Source organism: Mya arenaria, chromosome 4, assembly GCF_026914265.1.
Source record: "Mya arenaria isolate MELC-2E11 chromosome 4, ASM2691426v1".
NCBI lineage: Eukaryota > Metazoa > Mollusca > Bivalvia > Myida > Myidae > Mya > Mya arenaria.
Genome location: NC_069125.1, coordinates 26,085,065 through 26,111,048, shown reverse-complemented (window position 1 = coordinate 26,111,048; position 25,984 = coordinate 26,085,065). Strand labels below are relative to the sequence as shown.

At 37.6% G+C, this 25,984-nt stretch overlaps 2 protein-coding genes across 4 annotated transcripts; both read left to right on the top strand.

Moving 5' to 3' along the window:
• Positions 1 to 1,505: 1,505 nt before the first annotated feature.
• On the top strand, positions 1,506 to 16,228 carry LOC128232728 (tumor necrosis factor receptor superfamily member 5-like). 3 transcript variants are annotated; one of them, XM_052946442.1, is made up of 6 exons: positions 1,506 to 1,598; positions 3,777 to 4,205; positions 12,768 to 12,932; positions 13,669 to 13,780; positions 15,479 to 15,567; positions 16,090 to 16,228. In XM_052946442.1, the coding sequence occupies exons 2-6, from the start codon at positions 3,794 to 3,796 to the stop codon at positions 16,110 to 16,112; spliced, it is 801 nt and encodes a 266-aa protein (XP_052802402.1). In that variant the 5' UTR covers positions 1,506 to 1,598; positions 3,777 to 3,793; the 3' UTR covers positions 16,113 to 16,228. The 3 variants fall into 3 exon arrangements, 2 of the variants coding, with proteins under 2 accessions (XP_052802402.1, XP_052802401.1); XM_052946441.1 differs by having other exon boundaries at positions 1,513 to 1,655; XR_008260566.1 differs by lacking the exons at positions 12,768 to 12,932; positions 13,669 to 13,780; positions 15,479 to 15,567; positions 16,090 to 16,228 and adding an exon at positions 6,591 to 6,677 and having other exon boundaries at positions 1,513 to 1,655.
• Positions 16,229 to 22,513: 6,285 nt separating this feature from the next.
• Positions 22,514 to 24,766, top strand: LOC128230719 (uncharacterized). Its single transcript, XM_052943166.1, has one exon. It carries the CDS (start codon positions 22,514 to 22,516, stop codon positions 24,764 to 24,766), a length of 2,253 nt encoding a protein of 750 aa, XP_052799126.1.
• Positions 24,767 to 25,984: the final 1,218 nt, after the last annotated feature.

Below are 25,984 nucleotides of genomic sequence, written 5' to 3'. Positions count from 1 at the left end.
AAATCGGGTATATATATATATATATATATATATATATATATATATATATATATATATATATATATATATATATATATATATATATATATATATATGCCAGACAAAATAAACTTTTATAAGTTTAGAAAAAGTAAAACATTGTATTTCAAGAGATGATTAATTAGTTCAAGCAATGAAAAAAAACAACATGTTTTCAATATTTAAATATATTTTGGTTTATTAAACCTTTGAATTATGTGGTAAAAGTCTGAAGGATTTATAATTGTTTAAAATTAGAAAACGGCAATAGTAACATGCATATCAGTTTTATAAGTAAGGAAGATTTCAAAACAAAATGAGATATATAGGAATTAATTTGGCTTGAGACGTTAGCGACCTGTCCCCGCTTAAGGTAAGCGGATTGTAGACCACCAAATTGTAAACCTAAGTCTTTCGCCAGAAAAATACTCATTTTAACCCATGGAACACCCATGTCAGGTCATCAAGGTCTAGACAATACCTATCATAAGATAATTAATCATTTCTGTTGCCTTGGTCTCAAATATTTTAGGTACTGCAAATCATGCCATACTTGTCAGATGATATGAAAATCCTAACCAAACAATACTAAAAGGTCATTTACAGCCTAGGCATACCTTTTAGACGGATCTGTATACTGTGTTGGCCCATTACTTAGAATTAAGTCAGGTTTTGAATACCTTTTGACAATCGTGTATGCTTCGACACGCTTCCCTGAAGCAATTATTTTAATGAATATTTAAACCAAGACACTTGTTAAGGCTCTTGTAAAAAAATTCACATTTGTTCTAAAATTCAGTTCGATCTGATCTGGGGTCAAACTTATGGCATATCCAACAGGTCATGCAGGAGAGAGGTCAATAATAATTACAGCCTATATGTCATCTTGAAATTCAGATGCATTACAAAGATTTCACAAGCAATCGAACAATATGATACGGTCATACTGTTTTGACACTGAGAAAGAGGGCAGAGGGCTGTTCCAATTGCTGTTATTTGCAAAAAGAGACTCTTGGTTTCAGCCCTTTTCAGTTAGATTTTGGCAACACTATTTGTTGACCGTTTACACCTTCTAACAGAGTAGTTCCGGCTAGATAATCTGTTTCATACACTGTTGACAATTCAATGCAAATGTGATTATATTGATAAATTTGATTATGGTCCAGCTAATCTTGAAAACATATTATTGTGATGCATACATAGATAATGTCACCATCGACCTTCTTCCAAAAATCAACGCTTCTTTGAGCGACTCATAGAAGAGAAGTCGATCTAAACCTTGCAAAAAGTGAATTGTATCAACTACTACGTGTTCAAGACTTCCAAATGTTTGATAACGTATAAAATGGTAGAAACCAGATTTGTTTATGACAGGACATGTGCTCTATGACAAGAAATGGCCTCTCTGAACTGTGTGTTTCGCTAGGGGAAATAACTGTATCCGCGCCACAATTCATGGAAAAACCCATTCCGAAACATACTAATTACATCAACATGGCGGACAAAAAAGCAGTTTGCGTTTCCGTGAATATATTTCTGCGAAAAGTTATGGTTACATCGTAAAATTTGTTCCGGCTCAGGTACATTCGGTAGATTTCCAACCAGTTCTTCTCAATGTTTATGCTGGTCACTTTCGGGTAACAGTTTAACCTAAAATATAGCCAATTGATTAAAAAGTATTCCTTATTGTGATTACGTAATTTCTTTAATAACTGCTTGAGGATCGAAATCTGAACGTTTTGAAGGTTTTTAACGAATATAATAGATAGCTTTTGTGGTAGTTAATAAATCTTCGTAGTAAAATAGTTGGTAAACGAGAGTACAGGGAAACAATGTATTCTTTTAATGTTGAAAAAAATAACGACAGTTAATCGCCCTTCATTTAACATATCAGTAAAATTTCATATACTATCATATATAATATAATATAATGGAAAATAACACATATCATAAAGAAGAACAAAAACATACGATGATAACAGTCTTTAAATACTTCACTTTGACATGGGGTGGTTATTTAAAGCTACGCATCTAGAAAGGCCTTCAATCAATACTTTAGAATGCAATGTTCAATATATCTTCACAATTTATTGGATGACATGTTGTATGTATGTTACATTGATAACGTTAATAATTGCTGGAATTAATTTGCTCATGAACTGAAAGAACAACCCGCGAACATAAGCGTATGATTAATGATTATACTTTTTTTTATTTTACCACGTATACAGCTTCCTTTAATATTGAATACAAAGCTCATGATGTTGATTTCTATTTATAGTATATTAAATGTAGGTCAACATGATGGTAAGGCTTAATAACACTAATTCTTGAAGAATTTGCGCCGTTATTTTTTCATCATGAATTTTAGAAGGTAAAAAGCACCATTCATTCAGTTACTCATTCAGTAATTAATTCTGCCATCCGCCCGTCCGTGTGTCCTCGCGTTCATTTGTTCATTCATTCATTCATTCGTTTGTTCGTTCGTTCATTCGTTCGTTCGCTCATTCAATCATACTTTTATAGTTTTATTTATTCTTATTAATTTTTATTCATTTATTCATTCATCCGTTTATTCGTTCATTCGTACATTTATTTATTTATTAACTAATTCGTTCGTTCGTTTGTTCGTTCGTTCGATCGTTCGTTCGTTCGTTCGTTCATTCATTCATTCATTCATTCATTCGATCGATCGATCAATCAATAAATCAATCAATCAATCAGTCAATCAATCATCCATCCATCCATCAATCAATCATCCATCCATTCATCCATCAATCCACTCACATGCCCTTAACCCACTCACTCACTCACTCACTCACTCACTCACTCACTCACTCACTTAATCACTCACTCACTCAAATCCACCAAATACCCCAAACCCACAGTTGAAATGCTTATTGATTGGTCAATAATTATCCTATTATGACTATTATGACCAAATAAATTGCTTGCATGTGCAAATTACCATTATATAATGCACCAGTCATTTGTAACCACGCCCCACCCCACGTCCGGGGAATAGCGGGAACTTTGACTTTCGGTCCAGTCAACCCCGGCTAAAATCCCAGTCCTGCGGGGACGAACTGATGGTAAAATCCCCGCCAAATGCCCCCGCACCCCAGGGACCCTAGGTAAGGCCCATTCCCCGCTATACTTAACGAAGACAAAACCACCGCATCCACCCGGCACTGCGGGACCACCTGAAAGGTAAAAACACGGCCCATTTCCCCGGCTATCCCCGGTATAACCCCGGACCTTGGGGGGGGCGTGGTTACAATTGAGTGGTGCATAACATGCAGATAAGTTATCAAGATCTTTACAATTGGCTAACGTTTGTACAATGAAAGGGAAGCAACTCGATAATAATCATTATAAGTTACAACGAAAAGCTCCAGCATGTGCAATTGTTGCGAAAATGTTATGTTTATTGTATTTGCGACATTTATTTGTCAATTTAAACGAAGATGTCAGAGACAGGATAATGCAAACGATTGGTGTTTGCAGAAAGGGACATAAATTACATACTGAAATATAATTATATGCGACACCGATGCGTCTATAAGTACTATTATAGTTATTATTTTTTTATTTCTTAAAGACCATTCCAAAATAAGAAAATTCTAACCATTATATAGGCCAGATGTGGAAAATGTATTTTTAAGTACACATCCAAATTAATGATAACATTTACATGTAAATTGGTATCGTCAATGTATCATTAAAATTGTATTCAATACATGCATTTTACATTTCAGGACAATTCAAAACCAAAATGGAAAGCGTGATACTAGTTGTAGTGCTGGCTGTATTCACACCAGGAATTTCGGCTCAGTTTAATGACTCTTATTATTTAATAGAAGTTAATCGTGAAACCATCCAGTGTAAAATGTGTCCGCCTGGTGCTTACTGGATTCAACATTGTAGTAAAGACGGTGGCCAGGCAATATGTATGGACTGTCCTTATGACCGCTTTTCAGAGGACTACAATCGAGCACTTTATTGTAAAAGGTGTACTAAATGTAAAGGAAATGATAAGGAATCTGGTGAAGTCGTGGCGGAGGCGTGTACGCGATTTCACGACACGAAATGTGAGTGTAAACTAGGGTACTGGAGAGAAAAAGGAATAGTCGGAGATTGCCGAGAAGTGTCGCCGTGTAAGCCCGGATATGGTGTGAAGAAAATGGGTAAGTTTTTTTTTTTGCGTTTGTCTTAAACCAATGCTACACATGACATTTTTATTATAGTCTATTGAGTATTGTACACATTTATTTCATTGAATAAAGCGTAATTGTGTTTGTTTGCAGCCCAAAGGACGACTACATCCTCCGCCGTTGTTGTTATTAGAACATTTTGTTTTTCTAAGTAGTTACATAATGAAGTTGATGAGATCCAGAAGAAATGGTCATATTGTCACAAGAAAAGTTTCTTATAAGTAGGTCATTCAATGAGATCCATGTGTACCGAGTTATATGGTAATTTATCAATGCGTAAGTAAATTATAGCGCGGACACAAGCATGTTAACTTGATCTTTAAATGCCTCGTGTGACATTGACCTTTTAGGTAAAGACCCAGGCCAAAGTCACTGCACATCGCCTCAATGAGGACAACATTTGTAACAAGTTATATGGTTATCCATCAATGCTAAAGTTATAGCGCGGACACGAGCATATAAGTATCTTCCATGGCCGAGAGTGTAAGATAGGTTCATTCCGACCCGAGCGTAGGGTGTTTTGCGGAAACGAGGTTTACCGAGTTTCCGCAAAACACCCTGCGCGAGGGTTGGGATGAACCTATCTTACACTAGCGGCTATGGTAGATGCTTTTTCTCCCACCTCAGTTAAACAAAATTAAGAAAAAATGTATTTTTCGCTGGAACTATTTTGTGCTTAGTGAAAATATGCGATAATTCGTAGTTGTCATGGATATTCGCGCAGTGATTCAGAGTATGTAAATGGTCTGATCGGTCTTTAAATAGTTCTAAGAAGAGTGAAACATTATTTCTTGAAAGGTGCGTGAAAATGTTTTCTTGTGACATTTGAAGCGAGAAATAATTAACTAGCGTTCTAAATATTGCCACAAGACAAGGTTTCCATGATGCGCTACAGACGACAGTCTTCAACGAGGGAGGTAATTACGCTGTGGTGACCATTAAAAGAAGTTCCATCCGGGCATTATATCTTCGCCCATGGGCAAGATAAGAATTTCTAGCATGGTTAAATGAATGGATCTACTTATCTGAGGTGGGAGAATGTGTACACTGACCTTTAAATGTCTCTTGCGACCTTGACCTTTGAGGTTTGGACCCGGGCAAAGTCACTGGAAATCACCTCAATGAGGAAAACATTCATACAAAGTTATATGGTAATCTATCAATGCATAAGTAAGTTATTGCGCGGACACGAGCATATGTACTCTGACCTTTAAATGTATCGTGTAACCATAGCATACACATGATGAGCGAGCGAGACGATTTTGGAATGCTCTTGTGCATCTTTCGCATGTGATATGATACCCACAAATATAGTGCCAATTATTATTTAAATTATTAAATTTTATTGAATTATGATTAATTGTATACAATTCAATCTCAGTCTCATCCCAGAAGTATTTTCTGGATATAAGGGATTTATTATTCCTTCCGTGTGATATCCTTTCTTTTGAAGGTAGTTGTCATGGTCTTTTTAACTTATGTGTTTGTTGTTTTACTTATGTTTAATATTTCCATGCTTTATATGTATATATATATATATATATATATATATATATATATATATGTGTGTGTGTGTGTGTGTGTGTGTGTGTGTGTGTGTGTGTACCTACTTTATCATACAAGGCTTTATAAAGCTACACCAATTGAGGCAGCAAATTGAAGCAATACCAATTAAAGGGGCTGTCTCACGGATGATAAAATAGCGGAAAAAAGAAAATTGTCGAAAAATGACATAAACTTGGCATCGATGTGTACAATGCATTGAAAACTTACTAACTGAAGTACCACATAGTTTTCAATTAATTTAAGTTCAGCAGTTATTTCGTATTTTTCCATTTAAAAAAATACTGGATATGTCTACCAGGTAGAATTCATTCCTTATGCGTGATTGGCTAGTCGGTGTTTTCACGTGATATTACCGAGGTATGTGTATAGATTAATTATGTCACCCGCTTAGAATTAGCCTTAATAGCTCAGTGAGTTAGACGCTTGATTTCAATTCTGGCGACACGGGTTCGAACCCGGTCTCCGACACAATTTTTTTTAGATTTGGGTACTTTTTTTACAATTATGATATCAAAGCGTAACACATTCTATTAGATAATTGTCATGAGATTCGTTGCAGAAAAAAACTTTTTTTTGGTGCCAATCTGTGACACAGTCCCTTTAAAGGCTGCAAAACCGCATAATAATTCCATATGTCTTATTTTTTCTGAAAGAACGCGATTGTAATGTAATATTTCATTAGAATTTTGTACCAGTCGAAATATTCCGCAATGGTTCCTGAAATTGGAGGTCGATTATTTAAAATGGAATTATTTTTTATTAACTATCATTCGTGCTTCCTTGTTTTCATAGGAAGTTCAAATCAGGGTTCCTCTTTATGCGGAATACGGTGTACCTAACGGTGGTATCCGGAATAACACAAAAACAACTGGGCCGGAATCTGGCGTACTAAAGAGGGTGGTATAACATTCTCCTTTCCGGCATTTTGCAAATCCTTTCTTTCATGCTTTTATCAGATGAAACTCTTAACTTGTCTACCAGCCAAAACAATTAAGTATGACTTCTGATAAATGTGCATACGTTTATATTTGTTTATGACTTCCAACGACACCATGTTGCGTGTGAAACTTATATCACATTCAGTGATATTCAGAACAAAATTGTATATGGGCTGTACATATTCTATTTATGAAGCTTTTCAACTAAAATAAAGGTATACTTTTAGTCCATTGAATAGATCAATCAAGTAAGGCAATCGGTCAATTTTTCTGACTCTAATTAAACAATGGATAATACCGGGACAGGCGCAGAAGTCTATTTGTTTCCGAAATCCTATTTAAAATAAATGTGCATTCAAGACCAAACACACATCTTACAGTGTTACAAGGCAACAATCATTACACACTATTAAATTATAGCCATTGGTCAATTAGATTTATATACCAACACCTGCTATAGAAAAAGTACGACTTCAACGACCAAATGCATTCATCCACTATGCGGACACATCGAATGTAGGATGCAATCACACAAAGTAAAAAGAGTTTACTCTGTATACGTTTATGTACATTCAAACTTGTCACAAAAGGGTTCTGGGTAGTATATGATAAAACAGAACGCTGGAATCATATAACCACTGCTTTTTTTAGTCTTTTTAATGCGAATTAAAATAGTTTGCATTAATCAAAGGCATTCAATTGAAAAGATAAAACGTAAATCGGAAAAAAATAATTTAAATTTGTTTCATAGTTTAAGTAGTAAGCATACAAACCAGAGGAAAAAGGTGCATTTTCTTTCACCCACATGCGTACACTCTAAAGTAAACACCAAAAATCCGAACTATTTTATTTTGAAATTGTCCTATTTGAATTTAAAAAAAAAACTAGAGTTAATCGCTGCTGAAGTTATATAGGGATCAGTCGTTTCCCTAAATTATTGGAAATAAGCCCTGATGAAGGACATATTTAAAACCAATACCAGTTTTATTTTGGAAATGGTGGAGGGACTTGCGCACTCTGTTTAAGAAGTCCGACGCATTACTTATAGATGCCAGAGCAGGCTTGTAATATATGACATGCCAGAAGACATGTCAGATGCCCCAGTGTACCCATTTAAGGAAGGTGTAAACCATGTGTCGCGTTTCGTTTTTAGCTCTACTGGCCAAAGGCCAGAAGAGCTTATGCGATGGTAATGTGTACGTAGTATGTGCATCCGTGCGTCTGTGCGCTCGTGCGTTCTTGCGTCTGTAAACAATTGGTTATGAACACGATACAGTCTTCAGTTTTGATTGTATCTCGATGAAACTTGTACAGTATCTAGATATCCATTAGAGCTCGGTTCCTTTCGAAAACCAGCCAGATCCGCCCATAAATGCCTAGATTATGAGCCATGAAAGTTTTAAAGAAATGCTTTGTATTTTTAGCCAGGTCTGCATGAGCGAATTCTATTTTTAGCCAAGTTTGCATGTACATGTAAATTCAAGTCTAGAGTTAAGGGAGACAATTTGCAAGTCTAGGATTTTGTGAGACAATTTGCTTATTGCTTCTGCAGTTGATTTTGTGAATTACTCTGCCTTGTTCTTGTTGAAAGCCCAAAGGCCAGTTTTTAGCTTTAAGTTCTGTAGTTTGTGCATTCATCTTAACACAATTGGTTGTGAATGTTTAAGTTATGCACCTGGTGTCATTACTGGCCACACCCAGGGTTAACAGGTTTGGTAAACATAAATCTGGAAAGGTTTGAAAATCTTTTTGTGTGTTCGTGCATCCATCTCAGCACAATTGATTGTGAATGTCTGTTCAAATTGATCAATGTTTTCCTAGGATGCCCTTGACTTTGACCTTTTGACCAACTTTTTTTACTTTTAAAACTACAGAAATTTTTACTATGAGTACAGTTTTGAAAGTATTTTTTTTGTCAGATGACTTTTACTTGGCACATATTAAAATAGTTCAGCAACTAATCTGCTTACAATTCTGGGCTCAGATGTTGAACGTGCTACGTTTTCAGGTAACCCAAACAAAAAACATAAACTATATGTCTGTTGCCTTTTACCCATACATACATGCTGTAGATTGATATGACCACAAAAGCCATGCCAGTAGAGCATAGGCCCTTTTGGAACTTTTTGTTAGAATCTTTTTTTATCATGCCCTTTGTAAATCCTGATAATTATTAATTCAAAATTAACGTTCGTGTAATTGTAGTTCAAATAAGGCCGACGATTAAAATAATCCTAATAAAAAATAATTGATGGCGATACGATTGATATTGCCCTTCTTACTGAGCATAAGTTGTTACCTCACTCAGCCCATTTTTTGGATAGTGTTAATCCGAATTATAACTCATACTACACTATTGATGAATCGCTGGGCCACTTTAATGTCTTAAAATGTTGTAAGGGAGATACAGCAATTATGATTAGGAACAATATTGGTTGTAAAATAAGTAAAATCTCAACCATAGGTAATGATAGAATACCAGCGGTCGAGATTATTTCTCACAAAGGTTCCGACGTATCTTTTCTGCATATACATGCCGTCTTGTAGCGACATTGAATTATTTAAGGAAACCCTTAAAGACGTCTGTGCTCTCTTTAACTTCTACTCCCGGATGGGAAATGTAATATTGGCCGGAGATTTCAACGCGCATATAAACTCCCAATTAAGCCCAAAGTCATCGACCCCAAAATCTCGTATTTCTACAGAGTTTATAGCTAAAACCCCACCATTACGTCGCTGAAAGAGCACTTAGGAAATACCAACGAATATACTTACCACCCGACGAAGTCGACAATTGATCATGTCTTAGACCATAATTAATCATTAGATATGTTTCACTCATTCTCGGTTATACCTGAAAGAGACATACTCACCTCAGATCATGCGCCAATATATTTTCTATAAATCTCGACCTAGGGAGAAACTCACAACCCACAGTGCATAGAACATGTATGATATGGAATAAATGCACACAAGGGCACATATCGAACTACCAAAGCCAACTAAGTAGCGACTTTAATAGCATCACGAACGAAAATACCGATGGATGCTCCCTGATTTTATTAACTCATTGCTTTGCAATGCTTTAAAACAGGCCGCCTCACAACTTCCTGTAAGTATGTTTAACCGAAAAGCCAAACCGTATTGGACGGAAGAGGTCAAAGCGGCGCATGCGCAGGCCCGACGCGCTCGGCATATATGGTTAGTTCAAGGCAGACCCCGCAGTACAATGTCAGACTCATTCACAAACTAAAAACAAGCCAAACGCACTTTCAGGAGAATACAGCGGAATTGTCGCGAATCCTAAGAAAATCAATTATATGACGAACTTAATCGAACAGCAGAAGTAGACCATCGAATGTTTTGGAAGTTGTTAAAACGAAACAGCAAACGACCCTTTAAGACTTGCTCAGAGTTGAAAATAGGCGCCACAAGTTATACGGATTTAAAAACCACTTTTCAAAAGTTTTTAGTCACCCAAACGAGCATGGCATCCTATCAGAAGATGATTTGTCCGAACTTTAGAGTTATCTTACATGTAAAACCACTAACAACACCGTCACCCCATTTAGCTTAGATGAAGTTAAAAAAATAATCAAATCCCTCGCGAAGAGAAAAAGCCCTGGTCATGATGGTATACTGAATGAACATGTGATATTTGGCGGACTTGCTGTTACAAAAGCGCTAACATTACTATTCAATTTAGTCCTGGTGCACGAGAAAGTACCAATAGATTGGAAAACCAGCGTTATCATCCCTGTATATAAAGGTAAAGGCAAAGACAAACGTGAACCTTCTAGCTACAGACCTATATCATTACTCCCGTATTTTTGATTTTTTTTCGAAAAAGTAATGGCCAAACGGATCAACTCGCATGTGTCGTCAGCAAGAAACACCTTCCCAAGCCCACAACGAAACGGATTCCAAAAGGGACCACATCCTTTAATCTCCAAGAAACAATTGTCTATGCTATAGACAAAGGTAGCAACGCATATGTTGCTTGTCTTGATCAGAAAGCCGCCTTTGACACAGTGAGGCACTCTGCATTACTCCTCAAATTAGGTCGACTTGGCCTTAAAGGTAAACTACTAAGGGTCATAAAGTCATCTTACGAATCTCTCAAATGTACCGTACGTGTTTGTCAAGACCTGATGTCAGATACATTCGACGTAGTTCGCGGCGTGCGTCAAGGGGGAGTCTTGTCCAGTTTTTACTTTCTGGTTTATCTCGACAGCCTATTACAAGACTTAGAGATAATTAAGTAAGCATGGCTCTCGGCTGATGTCTATTAATTGCGGCAGCCCAACATTTGCCGACGACATCTCTCTCATTTCGTTATCTCCGTATAAGCTGCAATGCATGGTGGATATTGTGTATAGTTACTGCAAACGTTGGCACGTCGATATCAATGTCGATAAATCTAACGTATTCGTATTTACTCAAGCCCGCCGAGTCCCACCAATATGCATCATCTATGGGGACCAAGAAATAAAACAGGTTACATCAATAACGCACCTAGGCATTTCCCAAGAGGGCAGTCTTAAAATACGTACACGCATTTCAGAACGTTAACAGAAAGCTAGAAATGCTTTTTTTTCAATGGTGGGCCAGGGTGTCCACCCTCTCGGTGTGAATCCCTTAGTATCCACAAGTCTTTACAAAAAAAGAGTAATTCCCATTGCTCTCTACGGCTCCGAACTCTGGAACTCAATGACTAACGTTGACACCTTAGCCATCAACCGTCTCCAGCACTTCGTAGCCAAAAAGATACAAGGACTGCCTATCTCTACCAGATCGAATATGTCGGAATATTTATACCGGATACTAGTATATGTAAGCTGTTGACCAAATACAATTTGTGCTAAATAGCTACTTCTCCGTAGAAAGAGCCACCCCAGATAAACAAACTTGGAAACGCATGGTTAACAATGCTGTAAAACTTAAATGCAAGTTATGCTGTGATTTCCGTACTTCGAATGATTGCGATTTTGTGTTATTTCGTATTCTTCATCCATGTATATCACCTGCTATTATGTATACTATTTCCAGAAAAAGTTGTTTTCGTCACACAGCAAGGATTATAGCAAAAGTGTGGTGCAGACCTTCGAACATATACAACGGACTCTGCGACTTCTCGGAGCACCTTTAGAAGCTTTTATAGACACGGACAACAACGCACTACTTCTGCAATGTTCATACAACTATACATTACGGTGTATACGTGCATACTTTGACTAGAGTTTGCTTAAGCGACATTTAATAGCGCTTAACACAATAACTGTAGCTTGGTTGCTAATCAACTACCGAGTATAACCATAATCCTAATCACTTCTACCTAAACTAATCTACGTATACAGTTAAACCGAACAGCATGAAACCTATTGCCGTAAAAGCCTCCTGTTCTGTTTCATTAGGGTGGTTACACAGCAATACTTGTATGCAATGCATACGTATCGTATTCTTATATATACCTGTTATTATACTCATCTCCGCTATGTTTATAATCACTTATTAAATCACTAGCTCAAATAACAATGTGGACCCGTTATAGGATGAAAAAAATAGAATACAAAACCTGAAAACAAAAGCATCCAATGTACATACTTGTTCTATATCGCCCAATGGTAGAGCACAAATTGTAAATGTATTTGCATATCTTCTGTATAGGAGGAAATAAAGATTTGATTGATTGATTGATTGATTGATTGATTGATTGTGAATACATTAGTTTTGATTTTTTTTAATTCTCTGCTAAGTCATTTTTTTTTCATTTACATGTAGCCGGTTTTTTTTTAATTGTTTCGGATCGATTATTGAGACTGTATTTATGGTGATTGCATGATAATATCAATCGCTATCTGTATTACACAAACATAATTCCTATATCTTAATAGTTAGCAAAGTCTCGACTTTGTGTAATTCACCAGGAAATTAAAGTGCATAATTAAAAACATATGCAAAATAATAACATTCTCATGTTCTTTTTATTGCTTGATAAAAGAGGACTAATCTTAATGCTCATTACTTACAGCGAACAGTCACACTGATACAACATGCGAGAGATGTGTTAATGGGAAGGCCTTCTCCAACATCAATTCCGAGGTGACACCATGTCAGAACTGTTCAGTTTGTCCTGAGGGATGGGTGCAGAAATTGTCATGTCACGAAACTGAAGACACTGTGTGCATTCCAAAAGGTGATTTATTATTGTTAACATTACCATTTTTTAAGCTTATTAACTTGCCTTATTCGAAATAAAAGTTGACGTAATGCCACATCCTTCGTGTCGAAGTCGTCGATAAGGGCGTCGTGAAAACGCTTTGAACGTGGCCATAAAAGCCGTCAGGAAACCGTTTACATATGCTGCCAAATACGATACGCACATGTATAGCATTAGGTTTATAACTGTTTTAAATGTGTTTATTTGCTCCCTTTGTTGAACTTAATTAAAAACAGACTACCGTTGGCATTCGATTTTTAACCAGTTATGTCACCTTTTTACCCTAGATTTTTTAACTAAGATTTTGACCATCTTTGGTGTCAGTACAAAAACGTATGACAAGTAAAATGGATTTTATTAATTAACAATCAATTAATGTTTGACAAAGCATTAGCCGGATCTTTCATCGAAAATTTCCGGGATATAGAAAACCGGGCGGGCTTTGGGCGGGCGATCCGATGTCGAGAACAAATTTGCGTTTTATATATTATATATGCTTATTCTATACAAGGAAAAAATAGAAAAATTATGAACACTCTCAACAAATGTTGACAAATACATGCTAAAAATCTCATTGCTGGAGTTCATATTAATGAATGCGACTCACCAAGCAATTAAAGCTTTATTATCATTAAAAGAAGACCTGAATTTAAAACACACATACATTTAACAACATTAATAATATATATTGTATTCCATAGATTTATTTCAGACGAAGAAGAGGACGTCAAGGTTGGACTTTATGTGGGAGTGACCGTTGGCATACTTGCGATATCTGTGATCATCATTGTGATCATCGTCTTCATCTGTCGGAAAAAAACAACGTAAAAATATTCAAAAGTTTACTAAAGTTTACTAGACATCTTACATATTTAACGTATTTGTTTAGCTTACTTATCTAAATAGCGTACCATTTCAATTTCACTAAGCCAGTGTCCAGTGAGTTATGGAAATAATATTAATAGCCTTTCTTTCATTATAAAGATGATTATAAAAACGCAGAAATGTTCAATTATGCTTATCACTTTCGCAAGTGCTTTAATCATGTCTGAACCTCCGTCTAAACGTCGGAGAATTGAACTGTCCCTAGAGGACAAAAGCCTTTTAAGGTTAACTAAGTTAATATTTTGAGTAAACTTACTCCGTACATCAAATCCTCACTAAACCGGAATCCTCACTAAACCGGAAATTTTGCCCAGTCCGGACCTTGTCCGGTTGAGTTAGTTTCCACTGTAGAATGAAACCAATAGTGTACTTTTTGTAAGATTTCTGTCCAGTTCTTTCTGTCATTTCTTTATTTTTTATTATTTTTTTTTAGACATATTTTTTTTCCATTTGATCATATTACAAGACCTCAAAAATGTGATAATATGGTTATCTTCATAAGTGTTTAACTTATACTGAACTTCGTTTAAATCATTAAGGCAAGCAGCATGGCCATCGACTTACTCAATGCATGCCTGTGTAATTTTCTGTAGACCATAACATACGCTTGTACTGTTTGTTTGTTTATTTGAGTTTATCAAGGTCTGCCTGTGTCCATTATGGCTTGACCCCGCCGTGATGCCATCACGACTTAAATTGTGTGTACATGCAATAATAGACACTTGAAAAGGTTCCTGGGAGTATGCATATTAAATGCATTATGTTAATAAGACACAACCTACTACTTCTGCGCGTGGCAAGTTGTCTTAGTTTTTTTGTTACCCACCTGTGTGTGTTATTATTGTGTCTCGTATGTTGCCTTATGTTTGAACACATTATTTGCCTAAATTTTTAAATAAAACATGAGAGGTGTTTATTTCTCGAACGTTCAAACCAGAAACTGAATATGGAGAGAAGTAGTTATTACGGAGATAAGTGGTGGTTGAGGAAGGGGGCGATTCAAATATATGCTAGACAGAATGAAGACAAGTTAAGTGTTAAACATTTAAAGGCATAGTTTAAGCCTTCAATATTAGGGACCCACACCAGATTCGTGTATTGTACACAACTTCCGTGTATTGATCTTAATCTTTATTGGCCACTGCTGTCGATCAATATCAGATCTGAATGTCCTGCTGTAACCATGATGGTTCAAAATATAGATATAATAATAGTTAACATGTATCTAGAATGGATGGAAATAGATCACTTATACAACTGTTAAAACACATCTTTCTTCTTTTGTTTGTCATTGATTTTTCCATCGGTCATATATACGTAAAATACATTGGCTATGCATATTATTTATACAAAAATTGTCATTTTTAGTGAGACGATGAGATTATCTAATCTGAATGTGTCGTCTCTAAATGTTCCTGAGCTAATTAACAAATACACACGAATTTCGACCACTGCTTTGACACACTAGCCATAAACAAGGGATGTACAGCAGGGAATTGACATATCTTAACATAGGTCATTAAAATGGACAAAGACAAATCTATAACTCTTACATATTACCCTTTCCTTTAAACTTACTGTCTTTCACTATAGAAATTGTACACTTGTTGAAACTGTTTTGTTTGTGCTCTATACAGTTTGAGAAATAATCGACGTCAAGACAAGCATGATGGTGGGGAAGAAGTCAATACTTTACAGCGATGGAGTTATATACAGTTGATATGTAGTGAGTACTCTTTAGAAACACGAGTCATTCTTTGGTAAAAGCCGCAGACTTGGTGATATACAGGGGCAGAATTGTTATCATTATCGCCATCTTAAGAAGCCCCTTTTGGCTACATCTTGAAACAAAAGTTAGGAAAATAAGACTTACACATGTACACAAGACCACATGCTTCTGACTTTATATTTGCTTTGCTTGACTGAGAAAAAAAGACAAGCACTGGCATCCGCTTGCGGTGCTCTTGTTGTATAGATGGGCACCTGTTGGTTTAAAACTAGCCATACATTCAAGAAACTGCCAATACAATATACATTGTTCCAGAATATAGAACGGAGAATATGAAGCTGTAATAAGATACCATAGTTATTATAATATATGTGCAAACAAGGCGTTCCAACCCTATGTTGATTAAATAAAGACTCTAAACTCATAAAAATATGCAGTTACACAGTCGTTTTATATTGGCTTCCAAATCTTGTGACCACAATAGCCAATGAATTTATCGCTTGAATATTTCCATTTCAGCCCATCAAGACAACAGTAAATGAACCTATTGACTTATCGAAGAGTACTGTGGAAAAAGTCATTTAAGTGCAATTGTAATATCTAGTTCACATTTCACAAGGTGAACAGTAATTTGTCAGTGCGGGTATAATTATTTAGAACTTGCTAGTGTTGACCACAAAATTTTTGTGATGAAGTTCGCATATGGAAAATTTGTGATGACGGTAAAGTTGGAAGGTAGTTGGTAGTTGGTAGTTGGGGATTCGAATAATCAACTACTTACCAGTTGCCAGTTGGGTATTCAAATATTCAACTACCTGCTAGTTGCCAGTTGGGGATTCGACAAACACTGTTTTAATTCACTTTTATTCGTATATTCGCCAGTCGGATATTCGACCATTTCCAGTCGATTATTCGCGAATGTTCAACTGCAAACCAGTCAGTAGTTGGAGATTCAGATTATGTCTTTATGTATGGTTTTAAAGGTCACATATGGGAAAATTAATCCCCAAATGTTTCTTTATGCATGAACACATATGTTTCTTTGCGACAAACACTGTTTTTATTTACTTTTATTCGTATATTCGCCGGTCGGATATTCGACCATTTTCAGTCAATTATTCGCGAATGTTCAACTGCAAACCAGTCATTAGTTGGGGATTCAGATTATGTCAATATGTATGGTTTTAAAGGTCACATATGGGAAAATTAATCGCCAAATGTTTCTTTATGCATGTACACATATATATCTTTGCGACAAACACTGTTTTAATTTACTTTTATTCGTATATTCGCCAGTCGGATATTCGTCCATTTCCAGTCGATTATTCGCGAATGTTCAACTGCAAACCAGTCAGTAGTTGGGGATTCAGATTATGTCTATATGTATGGTTTTAAAGGTCACATGTGGGAAAAATAATCGCAAAACGTTTCTTTATGCATGAACACATATGTATCTTTGCGACAAACACTGTATAAAATTACCTTTTCTCGTATATTTGCCAGTCGGATATTCGACCATTTCTAGTCGATTATTCGCAAATGTTCAACTGCAAACCAGTCAGTAGTTGGGGATTCAGTTTATGTCTTTATGTATGGTTTTAAAGGTCACATATGGGAAAATTAATCCCCAAATGTTTCTTTATGCATGAACACATATGTTTTTTTGCGACAAACACTGTTTTTATTTACTTTTATTCGTATATTCGCCAGTCGGATATTCGACCATTTCAAGCCGATTATTCGCAAAAGTTCAACTGCAAACCAGTCAGTAGTTGGGGATTCAGATTATGTCTATATACATGGTTTTAAAGGTCACATATGGGAAAATTAATAGCCAAATGTTTATGTATGCATGTACACATATGTTTCTTTGCGACAAACACTGTTTTAATTTACTTTTATTCGTATATTCGCCAGTCGGATATTCGTCCATTTCCAGTCGATTATTCGCGAATGTTCAACTGCAAACCAGTCAGTAGTTGGGGATTCAGATTATGTCTATATGTATGGTTTTAAAGGTCACATGTGGGAAAAATAATCGCAAAATATTTCTTTATGCATCTACACATATGTATCTTTGCGACAAACACTGTATACAATTACCTTTTCTCGTATATTCGCCAGTCGGATATTCGACCATTTCCAGTCGATTATTTGCAAATGTTCAACTGCAAACCAGTCAGTAGTTCGGGATTCAGTTTATGTCTTTATGTATGGTTTTAAAGGTCACATATGGGAAAATTAATCCCCAAATGTTTCTTTATGCATGAACACATATGTTTCTTTGCGACAAATACTGCTTTTATTTAATTTTATTCGTATATTCGCCAGTCGGATATTCGACCATTTCCAGTCAATTATTCGCGAATGTTCAACTGCAAACCAGTCAGTAGTTGGGGATTCAGTTTATGTCTTTATGTATGGTTTTAAAGGTCACATATGGGAAAATTAATAGCCAAATGTTTATGTATGCATGTACACATATGTTTCTTTGCGACAAACACTGTTTTTATTTACTTTTATTCGTATATTCGCCAGTCGGATATTCGACCATTTCCAGTCGATTATTCGCGAAAGTTCAACTGCAAACCAGTCAGTAGTTGGGGATTCAGATTATGTCTATATGTATGGTTTTAAAGGTCACATATGGGAAAATTAATCGCCAAATGTTTCTTTATGCATGTACACATATGTATCTTTGCGACAAACACTGTTTTAATTTACTTTTATTCGTATATTCGCCAGTCGGATATTCGTCCATTTCCAGTCGATTATTCGCGAATGTTCAACTGCAAACCAGTCAGAAGTTGGGGATTCAGATTATGTCTATATGTATGGTTTTAAAGGTCACATGTGGAAAAAATAATCGCAAAATGTTTCTTTATGCATCTACACATATGTATCTTTGCGACAAACGCTGAATAAAATTACCTTTTCTCGTATATTTGCCAGTCGGATATTCGACCATTTCCAGTCGATTATTCGCAAATGTTCAACTGCAAACCAGTCAGTAGTTCGGGATTCAGTTTATGTCTTTATGTATGGTTTTAAAGGTCACATATGGGAAAATTAATCCCCAAATGTTTCTTTATGCATGAACACATATGTTTCTTTGCGACAAACACTGTTTTTATTTACTTTTATTGGTATATTCGCCAGTCGGATATTCGACCATTTCCAGTCGATTATTCGCGAATGTTCAACTGCAAACCAGTCAGTAGTTGGGGATTCAGTTTATGTTTTTATGTATGGTTTTAAAGGTCACATATGGTAAAATTAATAGCCAAATGTTTATGTATGCATTAACACATATGTATCTTTGCGACAAACACTGTTTTTATTTACTTTTATTCGTATATTCGCCAGTCGGATATTCGACCATTTCAAGCCGATTATTCGCAAAAGTTCAACTGCAAACCAGTCAGTAGTTGGGGATTCAGATTATGTCTATATATATGGTTTTAAAGGTCACATATGGGAAAATTAATAGTTAAATGTTTATGTATGCATGTACACATATGTTTCTTTGCGACAAACACTGTTTTATTTCACTTTTATTCGTATATTCGCCAGTCGGATATTCGACCATTTCCTGCCGATTATTCGCGAAAGTTCAATTGCAAACCAGTCAGTAGTTGGGGATTCAGATTATGTCTATATGTATGGTTTTAAAGGTCACATATGGGAAAATTAATCGCCAAATGTTTCTTTATGCATCTACCATATATATAGACATAATCTAAATCCCCAACTACTGACTGGTAAGCAGTTGAATATTCGCGAATAATCGACTGGAAATGGTCGAATGTCTGACTGGCAAATATACGTGAAAAAGTAAATTAAAACAGTGTTTGTCGCAAAGATACATATGTGTACATGCATAAAGAAACATTTGGCGATTATTTTTCCCACATGTGACCTTTAAAACCATACATATAGACATAATCTGAATCCCCAACTACTGACTGGTTTGCAGTTGAACATTCGCGAATAATCGACTGGAAATGGACGAATATCCGACTGGCGAATATACGAATAAAAGTAAATTAAAACAGTGTTTGTCGCAAAGATACATATGTGTTCATGCATAAAGAAACATTTGGCGATAAATTTTCCCATATGTGACCTTTAAAACCATATATATAGACATAATCTGAATCCCCAACTACTGACCTGTTAGTAGTTGAACATTCGCGAATAATCGACTGGAAATGGACGAATATCCGACTGGCGAATATACGAATAAAAGTAAATTAAAACAGTGTTTGTCGCAAAGATACATGTTCTGTAACAGATAGTTACAGTTCTAAGTTTGTGCTGCAGTTTAATAAGGGGAACAACTCTGTATTGACTGTCGCTTCGTTCGTGCCATGATTTACTCCGCTTGTTCTGTATTTGGGAGCTCTTTCTTGAGGAGGTAAATTTGTCGTCCATATTTACCGCGTGAAGAAACATGCAAACAAAATTGTTTTGAGTTTTGGCTCTTTACTTGGTCATTTGTGACCCATAGGGTAGGTTTTGTCCAACACATAATACCTTTTGATATATATATATTAAGCACCTTTTACGGTTTTGCGATAATACCATGCATTTCTTTGTATTTTGCGAGTCGAATCACTTTGTAAGTAGTTTTCGTGAAACCTGTTTGCAAGCTACTTTTGCAGTTTTTCAGCTTAGCATGGAGACATATTGCTGTTTAAGCTAGTATGGCACGTACCTTCTTGATGTATAGCTTAAGTAAGCTCTGTTACTCACTCTTGTCTCATATTTTGATTATTGTTTGTTATTTGTTTAAGAAATTGCTTATGTGAAATGTTGTGTTAACTGAATCTTGAACATTGGTTTGGTTCTATTTTCAGTTATTCACGATCGAACGAATGAGTAGAATAAAAGATAGCTGCCGCACTCTAGTTGTTTCTCGTGCCACAGAACAGTGAATAACCTACGAACAGCAAGATGGCCAGTAAAGACACAGAGGACCCTGGGGTCGACCTTGAAGAAAGACGCCTGATACGGCTCACGGGGAAAGCATTAGATAATTTCACAGAGAAAGTGGAACGATACAAAAGCCAGCTGTCAGCAGAACAGCATACAGTTGACAATATCATTGCAAAGGTAGATACAAATTGTGAAAATAGAGACCTATTGAAGGACATACATTCCACATTATGTTTGAGCTACGCTCAGTACAAACTGATGGTTAGAGACTATGTGACATTTCTGGAACAATCACGTTCGTATGAAGGTCAGAGACTTATTAGTGAATATAACGAGATAGACAGTCAGTATAATAGACATGTCGAGAAAGTGCTAAAGGACATTGAACATGCAAAGACAATGTTAGAAGCTGAGGTCAAGTCAGTGAGATCAAATAGATCAAATACCTCAAACGCATCAAAGGCAATGATAAAGGCAGAAGGAGCGAAGAGACGTGTTGCTTATGCAGAGAAAGAGTTACTGTTAAGAAAGAAGGAAGCAGCACTTAGAGAGCAGGAGGCCATGGCCGCAGCTAAGATAGAGAGGGAGATGTCGGAGATTCAGGCAGAATTGAATACGTTGAAGGAACAAAGGGCCTGTGAAGAAGAAGAGACTGAAACAAATCCGGGGTCTATAAGTGTCCATGAAATCGCTGAGGTTCGACCCGAGGAAAGAACGAGAATCTATGTCGAAAGTGTTGCTGGGTCAGTGTCTCACCGTGAGTCCGATGAACAAATCCCGTCGCTTGCAACCGAACTGTCAAAATTTCTGATAAAGAAAGACCTACTGTTTAATAGACTGTATACCTTTAATGATGCTGCAGACAAATACTTGATGTGGAAAGAGGGCTTCAGCAATGTAGTGAGTGAGTTGAATGCCACATGTGTAGAGGAACTAGATTTATTAGTGAAGTGGCTTGGCCCTCAATCAAAGAAACATGCTATCAGCATCAAAACGGCCTATATAAGCGACCCTCAGCAAGCCCTTGTTAAGGTCTGGAAGAGACTTGACGAGCGATATGGTGCTCCGGAAGTTATTGAAATGACCCTTAAACGTAAACTGTCAGAGTTCCCGAGAATCACAACTAAAGATCAGCACAAATTATATGATCTCAGTGACCTTTTGGCGGAGATACAGGCTACCAAGCAGAGCCCCACGTATAGTTCTGTGTTGGCGTACTTCGACTCATCTACAGGCGTTAACCCCATTGTCCAGAAGCTGCCATACCACATTCAGTCAAAATGGACACATAGAGCAATCAAGTACATGAAGAGAAATGACGTTGTGTATCCACCATTCTCAGAGTTTGCAATGTTTGTTTGTGACATGAGTTCAATGTTGAACAATCCAAGCTTTGTTTACGAGCAAAACACACAAAAAGACAGTATTGGGAAAAAGGTCAAGAACTCTAGAGATAGTGTCAACGAAGGACAAAGAATCCGAAGTTATAAAACAGAAGTGGCAGTGGCACCTACTGACATGAATACTTGCAGTTACCACAATGTGGTTGGCCACAACCTAAATGGATGTAGGTCTTTCATTAACAAGCCCTTTGGAGTCAGAAAAAAGTACTTTAGAGACAATAAATTATGTTTCAAATGTGGGTTGTCGACCAATCACAGGGCAAATTCATGCCAGGAACGAGTGATATGCACTGTGTGTAACTTAAACAGCCATCCAACAGCCCTACATGCGCATGGCGGGGAGGCTCGTTCAGCCGACAGTGGGAGTGGCGACATTCGCTCTGCATGCACAAAGATCTGTGGTCGCAACATCTCCATGTGAAAATCATGTGCTAAGGTAGTTCTAGTGACAGTACATAGCATAAACAATCCAGTCATAAAGAAAAAGATGTATGCCCTCATAGACGACCAAAGCAATAGGTCGCTAGCTCGGCCCGAGTTCTTCAACTTATTTGAAGAAGGATACACTGAAGTGCCATACAGGTTTTAGGGCTGACTCTGATATGTTTGTCACCAGTAGTTTTGATGGTTCATCCTCACTGAATCTGCCATCCCTGACTGAATGCAATCAGATCCCAAATATGAGAGATGAGATCCCAACGCCAGACAGCGCACTTTACCATTCACATCTAGAAGACATTTCGGCTCATATACCCGAAGTCGATCCATCAGCAGAGATTTTGCTTCTATTGGGGAGGGACTTGCCAGAGGCCCACCACGTACTTGAACAGAGGACTGGTCCGAGAGGTTCACCGTATGCACAGAAGTTAAGTCTAGGCTGGGTTGTGATTGGCGAGACATGTCTAGGCAAGGTTCATCAGCCGACCATCACTGTGAAGAAGACATTCGTACACGTAGACGGGAGAAGTTCTGTGTTTCCAGAGTGCCAAAATAAGCTGATAGTCAAAAACGTTGGTAGACATTTGAATGACAACTTGGACAGCGATGAGGAATCACAAGTATTCCTAGTGACTGATAGAGATGAGAAAATAGGCACGTCTATCGAAGATAAGGAATTTCTAGGAATCATGGACAGAGGGTTCAAGAAAAACAGTAAAGGCAGTTGGACTGCACCATTGCCATTCAAATCTTCTAGACCAAGGTTGCCAAACAATAGGAACATGGTGCTGAACAGAATGAACCGCTTGGTTGACAATTTGAGAAAGAATGAAATAAAGCAACGTCATTTTATGCAGTTTATGCAGGGAATGATAGACAATGGCCATGCTGAAGTAGCAGCTCCAGTAATGTCGGACACTGAATGCTGGTATCTACCTATATTTGGTATATACCACCCTAAGAAAGTTGATCAGATTCGAGTGGTCTTTGACTCTTCAGCCACATATATGGGTCTATCACTGAACAGAGTGCTAATGACTGGACCAGACTTACATAATAGCTTGCTTGGTGTCCTTATGAGATTAAGAAGAGAGCCCGTTGCAGTTTCTGCCGACATCCCACAGATGTTCTACCAATTCCATGTTGAAGAGAAGGACCGTAACTACCTGAGGTTCTTTTGGTTCAAGGACAACAACCCTGAGTTGCCACTAGTAGAATACAGAATGTGTGTGCACGTGTTCGGGAACAGCCCGTCTCCTGCAATAGCTACTTACGGGCTTCACAAGAGTGTAGTGATGGTGGAAGACACATACGGGTCAGATGTGGCTAATTTTGTACTACAAGATTTCTACGTTGATGACGGTCTTGTTTCACTGCAGACTCCACAAGAGGCGATAGCCTTGATGAAACGGACTCAACAGGCACTGGATACTGGTGGAAAGTTGAAGCTACACAAGATATCATCAAACAGCAGAGAGGTCATGAAGGCTTTCCCGAAAGAAGATCTGGCGAAAGATCTAAAAAATCTAGACTTGGGACATGAGAATCTCCCTGTACAGAGAAGTCTTGGAATGAACTGGAACCTAGATTCTGATTATTTCACGTTCACAATTTCTGAAGAAATCAAGCCATGCACAAGACGCGGTATTTTGTCTACACTGAACAGTCTTTTTGACCCTCTGGGATTTATCTCCCCTGTCGTAGTCCATGGACGGATCATCATGAGGGACCTGATGTCGAAATCTCCAGACTGGGATGAGCCATTGCCAGTCGACACTAGGGATAAATGGGTAAAATGGTGCGAATCAATAAAACATCTTGAGGACTTGAAAGTCCCACGAACTTACCTTGAAGGGTCACTTAGTGCTACAGTTGACCAACAGATTCACATATTTTCGGATGCATCCGAGAAAGCAATAGCTGCTGTCGCCTACCTTAAGACAATAGATGCAAATGGAGACACGAGTGTTGGCTTCATCATAGGAAAATCTAAGGTTTCACCCAAACACGGACATACAATTCCAAGGTTAGAGTTGTGTGCAGCGGTATTAGCTGTAGAATTAGCGGACATCATTTGTGAACACTTACACATGCCAGTTGGACAAATGAGATTTTACACAGACAGTAGAGTGGTACTCGGATACCTCCATAACCGTGTGAGACGGTTCTATGTGTACGTAGAAAACCGTGTCAGTAGAATTCTAAAACTCTCGAGACCTGATCAGTGGTGTTTGTGCCTACTAAAGAAAACCCGGCGGACCTGGGTACGAGACCCACACCGGCAGAAACACTTTAAGACAGCATTTGGCTTTGCGGACCAAGTTTTCTTCTCACCGAGACACGCGACACAGAAGACATGTACCAGCTTCACTCTCCAGCAGACGACCCAGAGATACGTCCAGTCATACAGTGCATAAAAACAAATATTGTGTCTAAGACATATCTAAACACAAGAGGCTTTGAAACTTTCTCTCAGTGGAGTAGATTGGTGAATGCACTGGTGGTCTTGAAAAGATTTGTGCGACGTGTTTATAGGAAGCTACATGGCGCCAGTGACTCCATTGACAATGAGCACGTTGAAAATCATGAGCTAAAAATTTGCCGAGAAAATTGTGATTCAGTCAGTCCAGAGAGAGGTGTATTTCAAAGAAATTGACTCTATACAGAATAACAGTCGAATACCAAAAGACAGTTCAATTGTAAGCTTAAATCCAGTTATAGACGAAGAAGGGACGTTGAGGGTCGGAGGGCGTCTTCGAAATTCAGACTTGGGAGTTGTCGAAAAGTATCCCATTATCCTTCCGGGTAAACACCATACTTCTAGATTGGTAGTACAAAATTACCATGAGAGGGTCAAACACCAGGGTCGACACTTTACAGAAGGTGCCATTAGAGAAGCAGGGTTCTGGATAACAGGAGCCAAGCGGCTTGTTATGTCTGTCATCCATCATTGTGTGAAATGCCAACGACTTCGTGGAGGATTGGGATGTCAGAAGATGGCTGATCTGCCAACAGATCGTTTGAGGCCAGGTCCTCCTTTCACGTCAGTTGGGCTTGACTGTTTCGGTCCATGGCAAGTCGTGAGCAGACGTACGAGGGGCGGTCAAGCTGCAAACAAACGTTGGGCTGTTCTGTTTACCTGCCTTACATCAAGAGCAGTCCATATCGAGGTAATTGAGGAATTGAGCAGTTCTTCTTTCATCAATGCTGTACGTAGATTCACCAGTATCCGTGGCAAGGTCAAGGTATATCGTTCAGACAACGGGACCAACTTCATGGGAGCGTTAGACGTTTTAGGCGTCAACGTCAATGACAGTGTTAGAAGATATATGGACCAGGAAGGTGCAGTGTGGATTTTGAATCCTCCTCATTCATCACACCGTGGAGGCGTATGGGAACGAATAATCGGCGTCACGCGAAGATTTCTTGATTCGATGTTGTTGGATCTACCTGGAAACAGCCTTACACATGAGGTTTTAACTACGTTCTTGGCGGAAGTGAGTGCCATTATTAATTCAAGACCATTAGTGCCAGTGTGTGCAGATTCTTCTTGCCCTACTCCATTAAATCTAGCACTGATCCTTACACAAAAAAGTGAGTGTATTGTGGACGTAGTTATAACAACTGATATTAAA

Coding starts and splice junctions, on each gene's coding strand:
- LOC128232728 (XM_052946442.1), top strand. CDS start 3,794: ATGGAAAGCGTGATACTAGTTGTAGTGCTGGCTGTATTCACACCAGGA. Junction 4,206..12,767: donor ATATGGTGTGAAGAAAATGG/GTAAGTTTTTTT, acceptor CATTACTTACAG/CGAACAGTCACACTGATACA. Junction 13,781..15,478: donor ATCTGTCGGAAAAAAACAAC/GTAAAAATATTC, acceptor TGCTCTATACAG/TTTGAGAAATAATCGACGTC.
- LOC128230719 (XM_052943166.1), top strand. CDS start 22,514: ATGTTTGTCACCAGTAGTTTTGATGGTTCATCCTCACTGAATCTGCCA.